The sequence below is a fragment of the Geotrypetes seraphini genome, chromosome 3 (genome assembly GCF_902459505.1).
Source record: "Geotrypetes seraphini chromosome 3, aGeoSer1.1, whole genome shotgun sequence".
NCBI lineage: Eukaryota > Metazoa > Chordata > Amphibia > Gymnophiona > Dermophiidae > Geotrypetes > Geotrypetes seraphini.
In genome coordinates this window covers 14,164,220-14,180,116 of record NC_047086.1, presented here as the reverse complement: position 1 = coordinate 14,180,116, position 15,897 = coordinate 14,164,220, and the positions used below count along the sequence as shown (strand labels likewise).

Sequence of the window (15,897 nt, the reverse complement as noted above, 5' to 3'; positions counted from 1 at the left end):
TTTTCATTTCAAAAGAGACCCCACGGTACTTGCTAAACATAGTAAGGCAAGCTGGTATGCAGGCAGTGGTGTGGTGTAGTGGGGGTCGCCGGCACCCCTCAGCCCCCCCCCCCAACGCCATGCTCGCGCCCTTCCTTCCCTGCCCCTACATACCTCTTTAAATCTTCGCCAGCGCAAGCAATTACTCTGGCCTGCTGCTCGCACCGGCCTGGCCCTCCTCTGAAATCACTTCTGGGTTGCGGGGCCAGAAAGTGACATCAGAGGGAAAGCCAATGCTGGCGAAGATTTAAAGAGTTATGGGGGTGGGAAGGGAGGGTGCGAGTGGTGCGGAAGGAGCAAGAGGACGACACCACCTCGGGCGCCTCCAGCCCTCGCTACGCTACTGCATGCAGGCATAGTCAGAAAGAAGAGAGACTCAGAATAGTATGAACATATTAAGAGGTAAAATCATTCCAACCTTTAGCAGATTTAATTTATGTACAACATGAAAGAGGCATCGGCGTTAGCTCAACAAATCAAAAAATACCTTCCAGAAGATGAAATTGTGAGCCCCTGGCAGGAAATAAAGAAATGGCAAAGAATCTTCTTAACATAATATATTGTTATAACTTCTATTTATGAGAAGAAATTCAAGAAAATCGGTAGAATGTTTTGAAAACTAGATTGCAGATATATGAGCACAGGCACTTCCTTATGGGCAATGTTGACATTATGGGAGAGTGCTTGCTATGAAGATCAGTAAGCATCCCACACACTTAAAAATTTATATATTTTGCAGGTCAGAAACAGGGAATTGACTTAATTAAGAGAGCAGTTAATGTTGTGGTTATCAGCAGCAGGCACAGCAATCATATGGTTAGTTAGGTGCCTTCGATTCAGGTTCGAGACCTAGTGATCCTACGCCTCCAACACTACCCATCTGCTGCTGCCCAGATAGGTGGAACATCAATTAAAAGTGAAAGATTGGAAAGGATTGAATTACTGTTTTTGGTGGAATTCAGTGTGCCACTTGTATAAAATGGAAAGAGCATTAGCAGTTCAAAAAGGATACTTTAATAAATTTAAGGATGTGTGGGGGCCATTAATCAATTATTGTAATGAATAATTATCATTTTTCCCTGTTTAAAATAAATGTTTGCATGGCGTGGGGGGTGGATAGTATTTATTATATCATGTTATATATATTATCTGATATTGATAGGGTGGGAGGGTTGGGGATATTTCTTATTTTAAGGAAACTTTGTGGAATCTCAAGTGATGTTTTAGTTTCATGGTTTATATTTTCTGTGCACTTGATGTAAAAGATAAAATGAATAAAGAATTTTTTTTTTTAAAAAGTGACTTTAAAAAAGGTCCTCCAGACAGTTGTGCTCTCAAGTCTAGACTACTGCAATATGGTGCTACTGGGTGTTCCGTCCACGGTATTAACAGCATTACAGGTTGTACAGAACTCTGTCATCCGCACATTATTTAGGTTATCAAGGTGTGATCACGTATCAGTGTTTTACATTAAGCTGTACTGGCTTAAGGTAGAGTACAGATTGAGGTAGAGAAGAGAAGAAAAAAGCGTTCATCTCCTACAAACATACAGGATCTCAGGACTCTAGAGAAGTCTATTTGGCTAGGGCAAAAGCTGTCAAAACAGCGGTTAGAGAGGCCAAATTCCGAATGGAGGAAACTTTAGCAAAGAACATCAAGAAGGGCGATAAATTCTTCTTCAGGTATATTAGCGACAGAAACCGCAGCACAAGCGGGATATTACGCCTTAGGAAACCAGACGGGAACTATGTAGAAGCAGACTCAGAAAAAGCTGAATTGTTAAACGAATACTTCTGCTCGGTCATCATCCGCGAGGCGCCGGGTTCCGGCCCTCAGCTGCAGAAAAAGAATGGCTCAGGAGACCCGTTTAGTAATTTCAAGTTTACAACAAGCAGTGTCTACTGTGAGCTGTCTAAACGCAAGGCTAACTAAGCAATGGGGCCAGACTACCTACACCCCAGGGTGCTCAGGGAGTTAAGGGACGTCTTGGCGGAACCACTATCCGCACTCTTCAATCTCTCCCTTAGTACAGGTAGAGTCCCGTTGGACTGGAAAACGGCTAACGTCGTTCCACTCCACAAAAAAGGTTGCAGGACAGAGGCTGAGAACTACAGACCAGTGAGTCTCACATCTATAGTGAGCAAACTAATGGAAACCCTAATCAAACACCAATTAGATAAGATCCTGGATGAGGAGAATCTACGGGATCCCCGTCAACATGGATTTACCAAGGGGAAATCCTGCCAATCCAACTTGATCAGCTTCTTTGACTGGGTGACGGGGAAGCTCGATGTTGGAGAGTCCTTGGACATTGTATACTTGGACTTCAGCAAAGCATTTGATAGTGTCCCACACCGCAGGTTGTTGTGCAAAATGAGTGCTATAGGATTAGGTGACACTTTGACAAAATGGGTTGGGGACTGGCTTAGTGGTAGACTTCAGAGGGTGGTGGTGAACGGCACCCCCTCCGTAACGACGGCAGTGATCAGCGGAGTGCCACAGGGCTCGGTCTTAGGCCCGATCCTTTTCAATATCTTTATAAGGGACTTGGCTGAGGGGCTTCGCGGTAAAATAACGTTATTCGCCGATGACGCCAAACTATGTAATATAACAAGCAAGAGCACAACGAACAATATGAAACACGACCTACTCCTATTGGAGCAATGGTCAAGGACCTGGCAACTGAGTTTCAATGCCAAGAAATGCAAAGTCATGCACCTCGGCAGTCAAAATCCATGCGAGACTTACACCCTAAATGGTGAGATCCTAGCAAGGACTGTTGCAGAACGGGACTTAGGGGTGATCATCAGTGAAGACATGAAGACTGCCAATCAAGTGGAGCGGGCTTCATCTAAGGCTAGGCAGATCATAGGATGTATACGTAGGAGTTTCGTCAGCCGTAAGCCTGAAGTCATTATGCCGTTGTATAGATCCATGGTGAGGCCCCATCTGGAATATTGCGTGCAATTCTGGAGGCCTCATTACCGCAAGGATGTACTGAGGCTTGAGTCAGTCCAGCGAATGGCCACCCGGATGGTCTTGGGACTCAAGGATCTCCCGTACGAGGAACGGCTGGATAAACTGCGGCTATACTCACTCGAGGAACGCAGAGAGAGGGGAGATATGATCGAGACGTTCAAGTACCTCACGGGCCGTATCGAGGTAGAAGAGGATTTCTTTTTTTTCAAAGGTCTGATGTCGACAAGAGGACATCCATGGAAAATCAGGGGGGGAAGTTGCACGGCGACAGGAAATACTTTTTCACCGAAAGAGTGGTTGATCGCTGGAATAGACTTCCACTTCAGGTGGTCGAGGCAAGCAGCGTGCCTGATTTTAAGAAGAAATGGGATCGTCACGTGGGATCTCTGCACAGAGTTAGATAGGGGAGGGTCATTGGGGTGGGCAGACTGGATGGGCCGCGGCCCTTATCTGCCGTCTTTTTCTATGTTTCTATGTTTCTATTTAGCACTATATAGATTGTCACCGCGGTACCTGTCAGAGGTAATTGCATATCGGACTTCACTCTTAAAGTTACGTTCTGCTGGTAACGGTGATTTGACAATACCATCTAGAAAGGAGCTGTGGTTGCAAACCTTGAGGGCTGGGACATTTTCATGTGCGGGCTTCAGCAGAGTGGAATAAAGACAGGCTGTTCAACCTCTCCAAGGTAGAGAGAACGAGAGGGAACTCTCTAAAGTTAAAAGGGGATCGATTCCGTACAAACGTAAGGAAGTTCTTCACCCAGAGAGTGGTAAAAAACTAAAACGCTCTCCCGGAGGCTGTTATAGGGGAAAACACCCTCCAGGGATTCAAGACAAAGTTGGACAAGTTCCTGCTGAACCAGAACGTACGCAGGTAGGGATGGTCTCAGTTAGGGCGCTGGTCTTTGATTTAAGGGCCGCTGCGTGAGCGTACTGCTGGGCACGATGGACCACTGGTCTGACCCAGCAGCGGCAATTCTTATGTTCTTATGTTACATATGTCAGCAAGGGAATCATAGTTCATTTAGAAACATAGAAGATGATGGCAGAAAAGGGCTACAGCCCATCAAGTCTGCCCACTCTGCTTACCCACCCCCTGTCTATGCCCTAATGACCCAATTTCCTTATCTTGACCCTCGTAGGGATCCCACATGGGTATCCCATTTATTCTTAAAGTCTGGCACGCTGTCTGCCTCGATCACCTGCACTGGAAGCTTGTTCCAATGATCAACCACTCTCTCTGTGAAGAAATACTTTCTGGTGTCGCCATGAAATTTTCCGCCCCTGAGTTTGAGCGGGTGCCCTCTTGTGGCCGAGGGTCCCTTGAGAAAGAAAATATCATCTTCCACTTCGACACGTCCTGTGAGGTACTTAAATGTTTCGATCATGTCTCCCCTCTCCCTACGTTCCTCAAGAGTGTAGAGCTGCAATTTGTTCAGTCTCTCTTCGTACGAGAGACCCTTGAGCCCCGAGATCATCCTGGTGGCCGTCCGTTGAACCGATTCAATTCTGCGCACATCTTTACTGTAATGTGGCCTCCAGAATTGCACACAGTACTCCAGATGAGGTCTCACCATGGCCCTGTACAAAGGCATTATGACTTCAGGCTTTCGGCTGACGAAACGTCTATTGATACAACCCAATATCTGCCTTGCCTTAGATGAAGCCTTCTCCACTTGATTGGCAGTTTTCATGTCTGCACTGATGATTACTCCTAAATCTCGTACTGCTGAAGTCCTAGTTAAAGTTTCTCCGTTCAAGAAGTACGTCCTGCATGGATTTCCGCTTCCGAGGTGCATGACCTTACATTTCTTAGCATTGAAGCCTAGCTGCCAGGTTGAGGACCAACTTTCCAATGTAAGCAGGTCCTGCGCCATATAATTCTGTAAACTGCATTCACTTACTATATTACATAGTTTGGCATCATAGGCGAATAGTGTTATTTTACCTTGAAGCCCTTGAGTCAGATCCCCTATGAATATGTTGAAAAGGAGTGGACCCAGGACCGAGCCCTGCGGCACTCCACTGGTCACCTCCGATGTTTTAGAGAGGGTACCATTAACCACCACCCTCTGAAGTCTGCCACTCAGCCAATCATTGACCCATGCAATTAGTGTCTCTCCTAACCCCATCGATTCCATCTTGCTTAGCAGCCTGCGGTGTGGGACACTGTCAAAAGCTTTACTGAAGTCCAGGTACACGATGTCCAAAGACTCTCCCAAGTCCAACTTTCTTGTTACCCAGTCAAAGAAGCTGATGAGATTGGATTGGCAGGACCTACCCTTGGTGAATCCATGCTGACTGGGATCCCGAAGATTCCCTTCATTCAAGATCGTGTCCAATTTGCTTTTAATTAGTGTTTCCATGAGTTTGCACACTATTGATGTGAGACTCACCGGTCTATAATTCGCAGCCTCTGCCCTGCAACCCTTTTTATGCAGAGGAACGACATTAGCTAATTTCCAGTCCAGGGGAACTTTCCCCTTACTTAGGGAGAGATTGAATAGCTCAGCCAACGTTTGTTGAAACATCATCTGTTCTGGGTGCTAAGAGAGAAGACAATATAGTGTTACAACTTGAATGTATAAATGATAAGAGACAGGGGTGGGTGGGTGAGTGTTCTATATGAGGGTGGGGTGGATTGTTTTTGAGATGTATTTTATGTAGGACAAGGCAGTTAAGGGAAGTTTATGCTTGCATGTATGTATTTTGTAATGTGCTTTTTGCTCTTTTTATTTTTATTTTTTTATCACATATGTGTTTTTGGAACTAAAGCGGGATATAAATAAAAACTATAAATTAGTCTGACATCTCTGATGAAACCTGTTTACCTTGGGAGGCCCTGATGGTAGTGAAACTACTGACGCCATAGTTTTCAGCTTCTCAGATGTGCCATGGGTATTAGTGGTAGCTCACTTAATATTTGATTGTATAGTTAGCCACACTAAATAAGAGAAAAAGGAGCAGCATTTCTACCATTAGGAAATAAAGCCCAGGGGCGTGGCCTGACCGCCGCGGAGACAACACGCATGGTGTAACAGCTCCTCACACCTGCGCCTAAAACAAGCCGAATCATGCTTTTTCCCTCATAATTTTTCTACCGCTGGGGTTATCTTGCCGCCGGAATCTCCATGTCGCCTCCAAAACCGGCAAAAAACGACCCGAATTCGCCTGCGCCGCTCAGCAGTAAGAGGCCCAAACCTGACCCGAGCACGCCGGAAAAAATGGCGCCGAAGGTGATGAGGCCTCATTAGACCTGCTCCTCAAGGAAATGAGATCGATCCGAGGTATTATACAGGAGCAGGTCGAGGAAACCAAGCTTCTGAGAGGAGAGATTGAAGCACTGAACTCTCAATTTGTGGACGCGCGTCACCGTTTAGACTCCCTGGAAGAAAAAATGGCTGCCATACCATCCATATAAGAGACGGTAAATAAACATGATAAAACTATCATTACCTTACAGAGAGACCTCGAAGATCTTTCTAATCGCAGCAGGAGGTCTAATCTACGAATTATTGGACTGTCTAAATCGTCGGAGGGCTCTGACATGATTTCCTTTCTCTCTGCGTTCCTGCCTACTACTCTGGGGCTTGTCTTTTCACCTCCACTGGAAATAGAGCGTGCTCACCGCGTGCCATCTCATCTCTCTGCACATGCCTCTTCTCCCAGACCTATAGTGGCTAAACTGCTCAGATTCCAGCACACGCTGCAAATTCTCACAGCAGCTAAATCTAAACCCCAATTGCTCCACCAGGGCAGGAAGTTCTTCATTGTTCCAGATTTGGCTAAATCCATTGCCTTGAAGAGAAAGGCTTTCCTATCTCACCGACAAGATCTTAAAGACATTTGAGCTAAATATGGTCTTATGTACCCAGCAAGGATGAAAGTAACATACAACAACCGCACTACCTCTTACACTGAGCCTGAGGAACTGGCAGCATTCCTGGAGGAGCACCCTTAAACTGTTTTAATATATGCATGATAGTGTGGTCCCTCTTTTTTCTGACCATACATTATGCTGACATTACTAGTTCCTTTTCTCTTATTCTCATGCTTTTTCTATCTTTCTTCTCGGACAGGAGTGTCTACCTGATCTCATGGTTATGTTATTTGTTTTCTCTGGACAGAGGTGATATATACTATGTCTTACTACTGCATAACATAGATTATGGCTGATTTACATGTTTTCTCCTTTAATGTGAATGGTCTGAACCATCCCATTAAAAGGAAAAAGATAGCTAATTATGTGTCCAACAAACACCCCGATGTGATTTATTTGCAGGAAACCCACCTCACGCCCGCTGCTGCTTCGATATTTCAACTAAAGGGATTTTCCACTCACTTATACTCCCCTGCAACTCATCGAAAGAAAAATGGTGTATCAATACTTCTCAGTGATAAGCTTTCTCCTGTTGTTCATTCTTTTAAAACAGATACGGATGGAAGGTGATGTTTGGTGCATGCTGCGGTGCACTCAGTGGATTTTGTGTTTCTCAATATATACGCTCCTGTCCAGGACCATCAGGATTTTTTCAAAGAGCTTCAGCTGGCGCTGGTTGAATTTGGTTCTTGTTCTCTGATATTGGGAGGAGATTTTAATCAAATTCAAGACATATATATTGATAGATCATCTTCTTGCAAACCCTCCAAATCCAGGTCTTTCACAGCTCTTCATGCTTTAAAAGATGCCTTCTCCATTGTGGATCCTTGGCGCTTGCTTCACCCGAAGGGCAGAGAATACACACATTTTTCACCACCACATAACACCTACTCGAGAATCAATTTATTTCTCTTGTCCTCCTCTCTTATTCAAGATCTCACCAATACTATTATACATCCAATCTCTCTTACGGATCATGCTGCTATCTCTTTATACGTATCCATCTCTGCCCCACGTAAAGAATCTCCCTCTTGGCGACTGAATAATGCCTTACTCCTAGATGAGGAAATTGTCGAAAAAATTAATTCTTTCACTGTGGAGTTTTTTGAAATCAACTCTAAAGATCCTGAAGTCTGTCCTTCTATTGTCTGGGAAGCATATAAAGCAACCCTCAGAGGTGAATTGATCAAAATTGCCTCTTGGAAAAAGAAACAGTCCATGCGAAAAGAAAAAGAACTAGAAAGTTCTATCAAAGCCTTAGAATTACAACATATGTCTAATCACCTACATGACCCGGCTATTTTCCAACGTATCCAAAACCTTAAGTATGAATATAACACTTTGGTTTCATGTACAGCCCGGCGTGACATCTTTATTTCAACTTCTGGTCATTACATGGGAGATAATCTTATGGGTCGCCCTTTGGCCAGATACCTTAAAACCAAATCCAAAAGATTACATATCGCGGCTATTCAGGATCCATCAGGCCATCTAGTCAAAACCAGATCTTTAATTTCCTCTCAATTCGAAAATTTTTATGCTACTTTATACCAATCCGAATTTTCTGCTCCTGAATCGGGTATAGATTCCTTCCTTACCTCCTTAACTCATCCGACCGTATCGGACTCTGTTAAATTGGAATTAGATTCTCCGATAACTATATCAGAAATTGAAGCTGCCATATCTTCCCTACCCGCTGGGAAAGCCCCAGGCCCGGACGGTTTTACTAACGAGTTCTTTAAACAATTCCGCGCTCTCTTAGCTCCCCATCTTCTTACATATTATGATTTCCTCCACTCCACTCCGGACAAACAATTCAACTTCACTGAGGCCACTATTGTAGTAATCCCTAAACCCGATAGGGAAGCCACCTTGGTTAAAAACTTCCGCCCTATCTCTCTTCTTAACTTAGATTACAAGATAATGGCAAAGCTGCTTGCATTAAGACTTACCAAGGTGATCCCGTCTCTTATACATAAAGATCAAACAGGGTTCATTAAACAAAGATATATAGGAGATAACCTACGCCTCTTTCATCATGTTAATGCCCATGCTAAAAACATTGTCAGACCCTGTAATAGGCCTAGCTATTGACGCTGAAAAAGCCTTTGACCGGGTGGAGTGGCCTTTTCTTTTCCGTGTCTTGAAGTGGTACAATTTTGGCCCATTCTTCACAGAATGGATAGAAACACTATATCGCCAACCCACAGCTCGTATCCTGATTAACAACTCTCTATCTAATAAATTTTCCCTTCACAGAGGTACTCGGCAGGGCTGTCCTCTTTCGCCATTACTATTTAATTTAGCGTTGGAGCCCCTCCTTTCAGCTATCCGACAATGCCCCTTAATTAAAGGCATTCCCTCCTCTGATCGAGATTTCAAATTAGCAGCTTATGCTGATAATGTTTTACTTTTTCTTAGGAACCCTCTAGTCTCTCTTCCTCACCTTATTCACATTGTCACTCAGTATTCCTTCCTCTCTGGTTACTCTGTCAACTGGGAGAAATCGGGAGATCTTCCCTCTAAATGATAACATTCTTCCCTTAGATCTGGCTCACTTTCCTTTCTCATGGTCGCATGAAGCTGTGAAATACTTGGGGATCTTAATACATAAAGATCCAGTTCATGCTCAAGATCTTAATATATCTAAAATCAAAAATTTAGTTCTAAATATTACATCTCGCTGGTCCCCACTTTTTCTATCTTGGTGGGGTAGAATAGCCTCCATCAAAATGACCCTGGCCTCTCAAATTAATTACACTCTCTCTATGCTTCCTCTTCTATGCCGGAAGTCATTTTTTCATTGGCTAAATAGGAAAATTTCTGAATTCATTTGGAACAAGAAAAAACCTCGCATTGCTCTCGCCAAGCTGAAAGCTTCTAAGATTAAAGGAGGTCTAAACTTACCAGATTTCTACCATTATTATATTGCTTCATTAGCCAAATATGGAGCTTACTGGCTCATTGACTCCTCTCCCCAGGATCCACCAGCCTGGCTTGAAATGGAACGTTTTTTATGTGCACCATTACACGTCTCCTGCCTACTAACGGTGTCAGTACCTAGACACTTGAGAAAGTACGCCTTGTTGAGTTCAACGCAGCATGCCCTTCATCTCCTGGATACAATGGCTGAGATCTCAGTTTATAATAGTCCACTCATGTCCCTTTGGAATAATCCCAAAATTCAAAACAATGGCAAATCCCTTTCATGGAAACGGTGGCAGCGGGCGGGTCTATAGTTTGCTCACCAAATGTCTACTCCCATTTCTTCTGTTCCTTTTGATGTACTTTGCTCTACATACTCGCTGCCTCCTTCTATCTATTCACAGTGGCTCTCACTCACTGGGGTGTTATCTTCTGTGCATATACGCTTCGACTTCATTACGTCTATTCACACTATTCGCCACTGGTCTGCACTGGCTCTACTGAAAGGCAAGGCGATATCTCTCTTTTACTAAAATTTTAAGAGATCACTCCTTTACTTTCTCATTCCATGAAACACTGGGACTCTATACTTACCACTCTGCTTTCTGACATTGATTGGGAACTTTTCTGGTCTTCAACAAATCGTCCGCTTTTATCCTCTAGAGTCTCATAATCAATGTTCTTTATTATGTGGCATGCAGTATGGACCCCATTTCGCATGTGGAAAGCCAACTTAAAACAAGACTCTGTTTGCTGGAACTGTTTGAAAGAAGCTGGAACTCTTGACCATATGCTTTTTCACTGTACTCTGGTCCGTTCCTTTTGGACTCGAATTTGGGATACCATACAATCTATTACTAATTGCTCGGAAGAGATCTCTATAGACATTGTAATTCTTCGCTCCCAACATCCCTGTTTCGCACAATCGAACTGTCCTCCTAAACTTATCGATACCATGTTTGTGACTGCTCTCATGCATATTCTGAAAAATTGGAAATCATCTTCGTTACTGGACTATACTTTTTGGTGGAATTCTCTGAGTATGTATCATAGATTCGAATCCTATGCATAGGAGAAGAAAATTGTATCCCGAACTTCCATGAACTTGAAACGAAACAAATCACCTTGGTCATTCCTGGATACCTATGTACGCTCTGTTTCGTAGACACTCCTGTCTTCCTTTTCTTCTCTTTTCTTTCCTTCTTTCCCCCTTCCTTTCTTTCTTTCTCTCTTTTTTCTTTTCTTTTCTTGCTCTCTCTCACCTTTTTCTTGTATACTCTTCACAAGCAGTTCCAGTACTCTGAACCTTTTTTAAGGTTTTGGTCCTCTACAGTTGAATATAGCTATGCATGTTCTTTGTACCGAAAGTTTTATTTTGATTCTATGTATTTGAACTGCTTCTTGTATTTTTTGAAATACTCAATAAATATTATTGAACTAAAAAAAAAGGAAATAAAGCCCAACACCAGGCACATGCTCCAATGCACTGAGTTTCTGGAGGAAGGTAACTGCCATGTTCCCCAGGCAAGAGCGTGTAGTTGTCAAGATTGATGAGAAAGATGCTAGGGACGAGGGTATGGGATGTTATTCACAGGACAGAATTCCCCAGACTAAAATGTCACAGCTTCAGTAATATCAGATTCTGGGTGGGCTTGAATCCCAGGCGGCAGCAAGACGGCTGCATTCTGCTGACATCTCTTGGCAATTTCAGCCGATGACCTTTGAACCCCACTGACCGTGCTTAGGAGATTGAGGAAAGGTGGTCACAGATCTAGTCCTGCAAGACCCTGACAGCTTGTCAAAGACAAAGCTGCACCAATGAAATAGAAATGAGAAAGTAAAAAAAAAAAGGTAAGGTGGTCCCAAGAGGTAATGTCAAGATGGGAGAATTTTCTACTCTTCTTCCTGAAAGTAGGAGAGCATGTAATGAAAAATGCACACTTCTAAATGGTGATAGAAACAAGCCTTGTACAATCTTTACAAATCCTCTAGTACAAAAATAATTCTTCTTCACCTCCTCCATAAAAATTCCCTCGGTTCATCAAATAGCTACAGAAAAATGGTTCTTGAACTTGAGCTTCGATTTGAAAAACGTAATCCTATATAATAAAACGTTAGCCGCGCATGCGCACTCAGACCTGCGTGATCTGTAATCCCTGATCTGTAGGTCCGTGGCCAGAGTGCGTATGCGGCGGCTAGACAAAGCGGGAGAAAGACTTGAGCGCTGTGGCCGACTCAGGATGGGAGGATGCGCCGCAGCAAAGTGCTGCACAGGTCCTGGAGGGGGAGAGACATATCGCTTCTGCACCGGTACAAACATCCCTCCAGCGTTGGAAGTCGTTGCACGATAAACAGGTTGCTTCGTGACTTTCTCCTGCAGTTGAGTCCCTCTGCCGCATCACTAATGATGTCATCAATGATGCGACAGAGATACTCAACGGCAGAAGAAAGCCGTGAACCAGCCTGTTTACCATGCTGCGGCTGCCAACGCTGGAGGGAGGTTTGTTATTAAAGTCATCTCGCCGGGAAGGTCGCAGAGTCAGCGGAGGTTGGGATAGGAGGGGAGAGAACCGTCTGCCTCGGGTGCTTCAGGCAGCAGCAGCGTTTACAATTCACTGCTGTTGCGGCTTCAGGCCTTCCTCTCTGGCCGGTCCTGCCTTCTTCCTGTTTTCATGAACACAGGACCCGCCAGAGAGGAATACATGAAGCCAGCAACAGCAATGAATTGTGAATGCTGCTGTTGCCCGATGAAGTAGTTGAAGGAGGAAAGTGAGCAGAGGGGGAAAGAATGGCTTGGAGGGGCATGGAGGGAAGGAGGAAGGTATGCCAGACCAAGGGAAAAGGAAAGAGGAGATGGAGAGAGGCCATATGGGACAGAGAGAGAGGGGGCGGACACTGGATGGAACGAGAAGAGAGGGCAGTGAATGGAAGGGGCAACATAGAGGGTGAACAGTATTCTAGCACCCGTTAATGTAACGGGCTTAATGACTAGTAAATAAATAAAATAAATGGGAGAGATTGCAATAATATGAAAATGAGCAGCTAACAGCTCTGATCAAACACTCAACACAACAATTTTTGACAAATTATATCATGAATTTGCACAGACTTGTGAGGGGCAAAAAGTTAGCCTACCTCTTTGTCATTCCTTGGTCCTGGAAAAACAAGGAGGTTAAAGCAGAATATGCCTGCCCTACATTGCAGGCTCTGGATAGGATAAAAACATATGATCACACCAGCTTGTCCATCAATAGAAAAATCCATACACCCCAATATGCTGCAAAAGGGCATGCTTCCGGAAACTCACCTCTACCCCACCCATCCATTTGGGCTCCTCAGGAAACTCAGCACACAAAATGTCCTCGGATTGTTCAGTCCCCAAAACATGGTAGTAAAGCTTTTGATGCAGGTTTGTGGATGTCTCAGTGCCTGCAATGGATTACAAATTAATCTCAACATGTGTGTGGAGGCTCTTTGGCTATTAACAAGTGAGGGATTTGGGTATGAAGTATGGATTGTTTTATTGATGTTAGAATTGATTGTCTGGAGTTTGAGAGAGACAATATAGTAACATAGATGACGGCAGATAAAGAACCGTACGGTCCATCCAGTCTGCCCAACAGGATAAACTCATAAAGGTATAAATAAATAGCCTAATTTTGTGGCTTAGCACTGGGCAATCTCAAATACTGGACAACTCATGTCACTAGCTCCAGGACTCACTGCTGCACACACACACAGGAAAAAAGAAAATCACTGAACAAGGTAATGAATTTTAGTTTCAGTAATTAAACTGTCCAAAAGTCTGCATTTGGTCTTCTCTCAATTATGGCCAAAGATGCTGCTACATTTTCGGCTGAAACTGAAAAACTTCTTGCTATGTATCTCGACTGTTCCCCTCCCCTCCCCCTAACCTCTTTTACCACCTTGGTAGTCCGGTGGTTGGTCAGGACAGGACCAATCCTCATTTACTCCTGCCGATGCAGTCTCTGTACTTGTAATGGCTGATATGACTTCCAGTGGCAGCCTTGAGATTGCCGCTGGAAGTCGTAACAGCATGAGCAGAAGCGAGTGGGGACTGCTCCTATTCAAAGTAGCTATTAGACAACCAAGAATGTTAAGGTGGGGGTGCTTTTACCATTCGGGGGCTGGGACAGTTTCAGAGCAGTGAATTTCAACAACAGATTCAGTTTGGGCCCCCCCAAAAAAGCATGGTTTTGGTCACTTTCTAGATCAAAGATTAATAAATTCTAGTTTAAAAATAATCAAACTTCCACATTTTCCAAAATCTAGCATAGATTAGATTTTATTACAGACTAGTCTTTAAGCCCGTTACATTAACGGGTGCTAGAATATATGTTTGTCTGTGTTTCTTTCTTTCTGTCTCTCTCCCTGCCCCTGTCTCTTTTTTCTTTCCTTTCTGTCTCCCTCCCTCCCACTATCTGTCTTTCTTTCTCTCCCCACTTCTTTCCAACGTCTGCTCCCCTTGTCCCTCAGACTTCCATTCAGCGGCTGTTCCTCCTCTCCCCCACACTTCCATTCATTGTCTGTCTCCTCTCTCACCCCTTTTTATCTACTGTTCACCCTCTTGTTTTTCCCCTTCCATTTACTGCCCTCTCTTCTCTTTCCATCCAGTGTCCGCCTTCTCTCTCTCTGTTCCATATGGCATCTCCTCCTTCCTTTCCCCCTTCCTTTTCATTTCGTGTGGCATACCTTCCTCCTTCCCTGCATGCCCTGCCATGTCTTCTTCCCTCTAAGCCATTCTCTCCCCCTCTGCTCCTTGAACTTCATCGGGCAGCAGCAGCATTCATAATTTATTGCTGTTGCCAGGCTTCAGGTCTTCCTCTCTGGCCGTCCTGTCTTCATGAAAACAGGAAGTAGGCAGGACCCGCCAGAGAGTAAGCCCCTGAAGTCGGCAACAGCAGCGAATTTTAAATGCTGCTGCTGCCCGAAGAAGCCAGGCCTTAACAACACAGCTCCCTCCAGCGTTGGCAGCCGCGAGAGCGAGGTAGGGATATCGCTGGACTACCAGGTTTAAAAAAAAACAACAAAAAAAAAACTTACCAACGATGGCGGCGGTGGGGGGCGGTTTGAAAAGCCATCGGCCGTGAAGTACGCCACCTGCATACTTCACGGCCGACGGCTTTTCCGGACTTTAAAAAGTTAGTGACGATGGCGATGGCGATGACGATGGCTCCTCTGTCGATCCCCGCCTGACATGTAAGTCCGAGGTAGGGTGAGAGGAGCCGACACAGAGAGCAGGAAGTCCAGTGCTAGCGGCGAGTGGTAGGTGCTGGAAACTTAAGTAAGGCTGGGGACTCGCGCATGCGCACTCCTGCAAAGCAACGGACCTACATCTCAGGGATTACAGAAGCACGCAGTTGAGTGCGCATGCGCCTCTAGCGTTTTATTATATAGGATTGGTGCAAAATCTCAGATCCCACAGGTAGAGAGAGGGGGGTTCCAGTGGTACTCTGACATTTCAGAAGACCTGGTTTTAAAGAGCAAAACAGAGAAGCAGCCTGTTTCAATTGGGGACAGCTGATTCTTTTATGCTTCCTCGGCTGCCATCATGATGGTTGCAGTTGTCCAGGTCTTACCGTGTCTGGATACACAGAACTGACGTTTCAGCCAGAGCATGATGGCTGAATCATCGGTTCTACCTAACCAGACAACTGCAACAATCTTGGTACAACTTCTTCTGGCTAAGTATTTTTTTTTTTTTTTTAATATTCATCAGTCATACTTTCAGAAAATGTTTGATGCGACTTAGAGTAATAAAATACATGAATGGTAAAATTTATTCTGATCTGTTCATTTCCTTTCCTTGAATCCTGTCAGACCTAAGATTAATGGACTATACCCACCTACTATTTATTTATTCAATTTTCTATACCATTCTCCCAAGGGAGCTCAGGATGGTTTACATTAATTTATTCAGGTACTCAAGCACAGGCTCACAATTTATCTAAAGTACCTGAGGCAGTGGGGGATTAAGTGACTTGCCCAGGGTCACAAGGAGAGCGTGGGTTTGAATCCACAACCCCAGCTTTAACCACTGCACCACTCTAG

General features: G+C 44.4%; 1 protein-coding gene across 2 annotated transcripts in view; it reads right to left on the bottom strand.

The window, feature by feature from the left end:
• Positions 1–15,897, bottom strand: part of PREP (prolyl endopeptidase) — a 265,867-nt gene that overhangs the window by 218,675 nt on the left and 31,295 nt on the right. For both annotated transcript variants that reach the window (XR_004538731.1, XM_033936788.1), the window contains exon 6: positions 13,133–13,254. Coding sequence is in view for 1 of the 2 variants with exons in the window: in XM_033936788.1 (XP_033792679.1) it covers positions 13,133–13,254 (122 nt within the window). In the remaining variant the exon portion in view is untranslated. The remainder of the gene's footprint in view (positions 1–13,132; positions 13,255–15,897) is intronic.